Genomic DNA, 7259 nt, shown 5'->3' with positions numbered 1-7259 from the left:
TACCTTTCGAATGTTTTACACAACCATTATTTTATTGGCGATATAGGTATATCGGCAATAAGATAATGGTTGTGTAAACTGCTTAAGAGATAATGTTTGTATTGGGTTTTTCATTACTCATATGCTTTAGACATATTTGATAAAGAAACATCCTATACCAAAAACCCTTTATCGTTATTTTTCTTTTAAGTTTTTAAGGTTATCAACTAATTATAACGTTGCAAACTGTAAATACTGTTAACGGATTAGATGAACGATTTACAAGAATTTGAAATTAACTTTTTTAAAACAGAAAACAAAACTAAGCTTGATCATTGCATAAAAAATTTACAAACATATAACCCATGATTATTGTTATAACAATTTATTTTTGGTTTATAATAATGTATATATGCATATATGTGACATGTCCTTAAAATAAAATACTGTAACAATTGACATATGGCTTATTCAATAAAACAAAACTAAGAGTCAAACAATTTTTTTTTTAAAATTGCATTTGAAATTATTTGATTATAATTGAAATTGAATCACACAAAAAAGGTTTTTTAAACTGCTTTTGAAACTATTGAAATAGTTTTTTCTAAATATATACTCTTTACAAATGGGATGGAGGTCAAATACTTATCACAATAAAAACATAGAAATTTTATCAAACGCATCTGTCTCACATCATGTCGTTAATAAAAGTTAGACAATCTGTTTTTCTAATACAAAGTAAGCATCGTCAGTGTTAGTGTTTTCATTTCTTTCCTGCATTTCGCTGTCAGGGTCATCATTCCCAGTTATGTCCCTCACATGAATACACACAGAATACGGCCTTTCATCTTGTAAACTTTCTCCTTGAACACTCTTTGATTCTACATCAGGACTCTGAGTGATACAGCCATCGTCTGTGTCTTTCTCAAGAATAACAGGGTTTTCTGCAGGTTCATTATCAACTTGGGCTATCTCAGATTCAGCGCCAGCCATTGTGTGATACAGTGAATCGTGTTCTTGATTAACTGGAGAGGTTGGAAGTCCCCCAGTATTTGGTTTGAGATGGTTATACCCATCGCCGTCAGCTTGTCTTCTGTCTAATGTTAATGTAAAGTACGCATTGTTTTCACGATTTTCCTCTTGGTCTGCTAGGGATGTTAATGCTTTTTGAAGAATGGTATTCTTTGAAATAGGCTCCATGTATTCACCAGTTTTTGCACCTACATTATCAGCCAATTCCTAGTTGATATAGAAGGCACATAGTAATACCAACGACATACATTTTGATGACAAGAACGTAGAGAAAAATTATTCAAACATGTGTCTTACATTTTTTAAAGAGAAATTCTAGAATGTTCATAATTAAACGAATAAAACAAACTAATGGGTTTGTTTAGAGTATTTTTTGTTTGATTGCTTTTTGTAAGGAAATCCTGCAGATTTACCCCTAAATTAATCGATCTGCTTTAATTCTCATTTGATGTTTCTGTTTGACACTAGTCACAATATAATTACCTCGAGTTCGAAAGGCTAAAACGGGTTGATTTTGACCTGACTAGAACACAGCAGTTTTTTGAACTTATTTATAATTTGTTTAAGCTTATACTTGTTTGTTACTATAAAAGGTAGGTTGGACTTCGTCATTTACAAATGCTTGTATGGAAATATATTGTTATTTGTTCGTTTTTTTATTGTTTATTCACTCGATAATTTAAAACCGAAGCTTGTACCTTTTTGTTCAACGGACAATAAACAGAAAGAGTTTTACCATCTTGTTGTCATACATATAACGTACGTATGCGTTATCTGGTTAAGTGTGAACATGAAGAAAACAAACCCCTCCAAAATGACAAATACAAGCGCATTAGCAAAATTGTACAGATTTAAAACAGTCTTTAAACGAATTGCAATTTAAGCATGTAAGTATTTTATTAATTGTTAACAAAAAAAAAAACCATTAGGTTCTTACTTGGCCGTTTTGATTGCTCTCTGAAATTTCCGAGTAAGCCGACGTTTCACCAACAAATTTGCTATACAACTGTATGTTTTCTAATGAGTCAGTCTTTTTCTTTGACTGTCTTTGAATAAAAAAAAACAAATCATAAGATTCATATCGTTTTAAAACAGAAACGTTTGACATTTTTATAATAAATGTTTGACAATAAATAAAAATAGAGATGAGAGTTTGTTATGATAAAAGCTTTTGAAATGCTTGCTGCCTTTCTATCTGATCAATTATATATTTGTAAGTTTTTTATATTTTATAAATAAGGAAATATATATAGTTTTGATGCAATTAAAGTATTTTTAACATGGAACATTCAGACTGTCGTTCACTTTTCTCATTTTCATTGACATGTATACATAGGTATCTAAGTACCTATTTCTGCAGAAGAGAATCGGAAATATAATAATCACACAACCGAAAACTGTTCCCAGTATAAATGCTACTGCCAATGGATATAGTGGACATCTGTATTCTGATAAAAAAACCAAAACATTCTTCAATAATAGAAACATGTTCGGTAAAAAAAAATCTATAAGATATGTTTTGAATTCAAAAGGTTAAAGGTAGAATTCAAAATATGATTATTGTTTGATGTATGTGTTGAGAATTGTCCTAGTAAACATGTTCTTTGTAATTGCCTATATGACACATCTCGTTTAAATGAAGTAATAAATTGTTTAAAAAAAGGTATAAACTGCATAATAAGAAGCATTGATTTGAAAACTATTCGCCATGGATCTTCAAAGTTAATTTTATGACTACAATAACCCGGTATGAAAATTTAACTCTGGACGGGAAATGGTACGCATATTAATAATTTTAAATTTACAAATCTATACACCTCTTCCTTCTTTTATGTTCATTAATGTCGTTGTCAAAATCAACCTTATGAACGCCCAATTATTAATGTAGAAGTTTGATATCACTTCACATTTTCATTTTGTGACTTTCTAAACATTTTACTTGTTAAAAAATTACCATTTGTTGTATATTAAATGTATTAAACATTTTTGATATCTTGACAATTTTATTTAAATTATAAAATTTACGACCCTGTTTTCTACACACGAACTTTTATCATACTTGCTTGTGTGTACAAACATAGTCATTCGATTAAAATTATATTTTTATTACTTATAATGCTGTTGCTCTTTATATCTTATGCATTCAAAATATTACTTGTTTTGAATAATGTGGTTATCATTTATTTAAAAACTTCACCATAATATGCTGTTCAATCCACTCTTACATGTATTCAAGATAGTTTTGAGAGTGTTGCTCATACGGATTCATATTGGATTAGCTAGTTTGATGCATTCCTAATAAGTTTAATCAATGTATAGAAACAACATCATCGACACTAAATATAATGCGAATGAAACAATACGTATCAATAATTAAGAATTGTAAAGTCTTTGTTCAATCAATTTATTTAAACTTTCATTGAATATATGTGTACATACAACAATTCTGTTAAATTTCATCTTATTATAAAGACGACAAAGCATACCTCTTTTTTGAACGTCATTTTGTTTCTCTCGTCCATTCTTTGTCTCGATTATTCTTGTATTAAAAATCATGCAGTTGAGGGTCGTGTCACCGGTCCTCAACCTGGTGTTTCCATCTGCAGTGGTGTTCAAGGTACAGGTATCCTTTATTGCATTAACACATGAACATTTAACATCGAAGCACATTGTCAGAAAACATAGTTCAAATGTCTTCGTCAGTAGAGATGTCTGATCTATTCCACACTGTGTATTCTGACTTAAGTTGTTTGCTGAAATTAAACAACTAACTAAATTATTAAAAATAATACACGTTATACATACACTAAGTATCTTTAGGATCATTTACACTTTTTATAATTAGTATTATTCTAATACAAAAACAATGATACTTTGTTTAAAGCATCACTATATTTTACCTTCACAATATGTCCATTGTGACACGTTTAATATTTTCGACAGGTTCTGAATGTCCCTATAATTGAAACAAGATACTTTCAAATAGATCTACATAACAAGCGTAGAGTTGTTTGATTTAACAGAGTGCTTGTAAAATGATTCAATACTTACACTGTTCTATTTTTGTATTGGTTTTCAACAGGAATAACACATTGTGATCCGTGTGTATTTTTATACCAAATCTCACCTGGGAAACACGAATATAAATATTAGTAACAGTGGTTTAAACTATTTTGGAGACAAGCTTATTATTATTTTAAGTAAAATTTGATATCAAATTACTTTGTTTTAAAATATCAAATCAACTATTATTAAACAGGACATATTGATATTCAAATTGGGGTTGTAGTTTTATGACAGAGCTTGATAAAAATGTTTATTTCATGTCACGATTACTAGTCCAAGGTACAAATATACATGTATGTATTAAGACAAATATGGCATATTGTAATGTCACAATTACTAGCTAATATCTATTTCATATTCTCAACCTTAACATTTCTAACACACACACACACACACACACACACACACACACACACACACACACACACACACACACACACACACACACACACACACACACACACACACACTCTCTCTCTCTCTCTCTCTCTCTCTCTCTCTCTCAATTACAAACAAGTTTTGGCTTGCTGCAAAAGAACAAAAAAGTCCCATTGTTAGTATTTATTCAGTCTCAAATTAAAAACACCAGCCAATTTTTAAGAAATGAACCATACAAATTTACATGTAATGATAAAAAAATAATTGTTTAAAATGTAGAGTTCATCATTTTATCTATATGCCATAATGTAACGTAAAAGGCTACATATTAGAGAAAAAAACCACTTACCTAATATATATAAAATTGCAAAAGGTACATTAGGCGCCATACTGAGGAGAGTGCTAACAAACATGTGATTAGGACAACTCGTATTTGTATATAATTTCCAGCTGTTTTCATTTGAGGATGTCCTGTTAAAATGCGTTATGCCAAGTACAATCACGAGATTCAAAGCGGATATGTATTCACAAGCGTAGCACACTTATATAAAAGACAAAAAGCAGGACAGGAAAAAAAGGAAACTCGATTTTACGTGTCCTTGGTAATATCCGATATGACATATTTCGTTTTAATGAAACATGTAAACTAGCCAGTTGTTAAATAAAACGTACAAATTGCATGATAAGAAGCATTGTGTTCAACTCTATTAGATACAAATCGTAAAAGTTATTTTTATGACTATATTAACCTGGTATGAAAATTGAACTTTGGACAGGAAATGGCACGCATGTTAATAGTCTACATTTATGAAACTCTTCCTTCTTTTACGTTCATTGTGTCGATGTCTAAATCAACTTCATCAACATTCAGTCATTAATGAAGACGTTTAGATTTCACATAACATTTTCATTTTTTACTTTCTAAACATTTTACCTGTTTAAACATTGCATTCACTTTCCATCTTTGTTGTATATTAAATGTATTAAAGTTATTTGATATGTTTAACAATTTTAAGGCCTTGTTTTCTACAAAATTAAGGAATTTTTCAAATACACCTGATCTGTGCAGTCATTTTCATTCGATTAAAATAACATTTGAAGGATATCCAATCGTCGGCATCAAAGCATTGACTTTTATCGTAAAAATATGATATGTTTGTCAAACTTTATGAATAAAAAAAAGACATTTTGATGGTTTTATGGTATCCACATATTTTACAAAGTTATTTGCTTTGCCCACGATGGATAATAAAAAATTTAAAAAAAAAAAAGAAGGTTGCAGCGGTGCATCGTTGGGTCGAACCCTATTACCTAAATGTAGTAGATCTCCGTGGATCAGTAAGCCAATCACTTCGTTGATTTACTGATTGTAATATAAACACTAGAAGACTAATTGAACTGTCTAAAAAGGACAGATTTATAGTATGAATAAAACATCCGGATATTTTAGAGTTATCGAACGAGGCCGATGATAGGAGATCGTTATGTACCTGTAATTCAGTTACACTTTCCATCTTGTGCATTCAAGATAACATTTGTTTCGTTAATCTTAATTTTGATTAAAGTTTTAAAAAACATATCATAATACAATGTTGAACTTATTCATATGTGGGATTTTAACAGATACTCTTTTCAGCTGCACTTAATTTACAAACAACGTTATTTGTATTTTAGATTCTATTGTTATAGTATTGATCATATTGATTTATCTTGGATTAGTTAATTTGATGTATTCTAAATGAGTTAAATAAAGTATCAAAACAACAAGCTAGAAGCTTAATTTAATGTAAATGAAACAACACATATTACTAATTAAACATTGCAAAATCTTGGTCAAATTTTTTGTTTCAACTTTTGTTAGTACATTTTTACACAAAACAATTCTGTCATAACTCATCAAATTATAAAAATGACTTACCATACATTATATTTGCATCATTTCCATTTGGAGGGAAACGTCATCATCCTAGATATTCTCTGCTTGTTTTCATTGAGTGGTATTTTGTTTCTTTTTTATTCTTTGCTCCGTTGGTTCTTGGATGAAGATTAATGCATTGGAGAGACACACAAACAGTTAACATCGAATAACATTATCAGAAAACAAAGTTCAAATATCTTCTTCAGTGGAGATGCCTGATCTATTACACGCTGTGTATTTTCACTTAAAATATTTGCTGAGATTAAACAACGAACTGAATTTTTAGAATAAAACCACATAATAGATACCTCACAATGTACGTATCTTTACACTATTTACATTTTTTTTAAAAAAAATTAGTTTAATTTTTTCCATATACAATGACTTTGACTAAAACACAATTATTTTTCTACTTCCAAAATATGCCGAATGCGACTCGTTATATATTAATAACAGGTTCTGAATAATTCTGTAATTTAAACAAGATCATTCCAAAGAGATCTAGAAAACAATTGTTTAATGTTAAAAGATCGCTTTAAAGTTAATCAAGTAATGAAAGCTTCATCTATGATATGATAGCTATACTTACAGTGTTTTGTTTTATTTTTGTATAGTTTATCTAGAGGATTAAAAGATATTGCTGCCTGTATATTTTTTTAAAAATAAACTTCAACCAGTTATCGTTTTATTTTATATCAAAGCACTTAAATTGTGGTTGTTGATATTAAGCGGAGCTTAATAAAAATGTATGTTTTCTTTTTTGCTTATATCAGATCAAAATGACTCTTAATGACAAACACGTTTTTGTTCACTGCAACCGTCCCTACCCAACCCAAAAGTTTAACCTTGAGGGTGTCCTGCTAAAATGCTTTATACCAAGTACAAA

The 7259-nt window shown here is 29.6% G+C and overlaps 1 protein-coding gene across 2 annotated transcripts; it reads right to left on the bottom strand.

The window, feature by feature from the left end:
* Positions 1–372: 372 nt before the first annotated feature.
* Positions 373–6664, bottom strand: LOC128160071 (uncharacterized). 2 transcript variants are annotated; one of them, XM_052823336.1, is made up of 8 exons: positions 6374–6664; positions 4805–4926; positions 4063–4138; positions 3912–3967; positions 3498–3764; positions 2360–2459; positions 1949–2057; positions 373–1218 (listed from the first exon to the last, which is right to left on the bottom strand). In XM_052823336.1, the coding sequence occupies exons 2-8, from the start codon at positions 4866–4868 to the stop codon at positions 691–693; spliced, it is 1200 nt and encodes a 399-aa protein (XP_052679296.1). In that variant the 5' UTR covers positions 4869–4926; positions 6374–6664; the 3' UTR covers positions 373–690. The 2 variants fall into 2 exon arrangements, with proteins under 2 accessions (XP_052679296.1, XP_052679297.1); XM_052823337.1 differs by lacking the exon at positions 6374–6664 and having other exon boundaries at positions 4805–4937.
* Positions 6665–7259: the final 595 nt, after the last annotated feature.

The sequence above is a fragment of the Crassostrea angulata genome, chromosome 8 (genome assembly GCF_025612915.1).
Source record: "Crassostrea angulata isolate pt1a10 chromosome 8, ASM2561291v2, whole genome shotgun sequence".
NCBI lineage: Eukaryota > Metazoa > Mollusca > Bivalvia > Ostreida > Ostreidae > Magallana > Magallana angulata.
Note: the sequence above shows the minus strand (reverse complement) of the source record. Positions and strands in the feature narration are given on the sequence as shown.

Bases quoted from the DNA above. Each gene is read 5' to 3' on its own strand.
- LOC128160071 (XM_052823336.1), bottom strand. From the start codon at position 4,868: ATGTTTGTTAGCACTCTCCTCAGTATGGCGCCTAATGTACCTTTTGCA. The intron at 4,139-4,804 runs GTAAGTGGTTTT...CGTGTTTCCCAG, and splicing joins TGCAATTTTATATATATTAG to GTGAGATTTGGTATAAAAAT. The intron at 2,058-2,359 runs GTACTTAGATAC...TTTTATTCAAAG, and splicing joins ATTCTCTTCTGCAGAAATAG to ACAGTCAAAGAAAAAGACTG.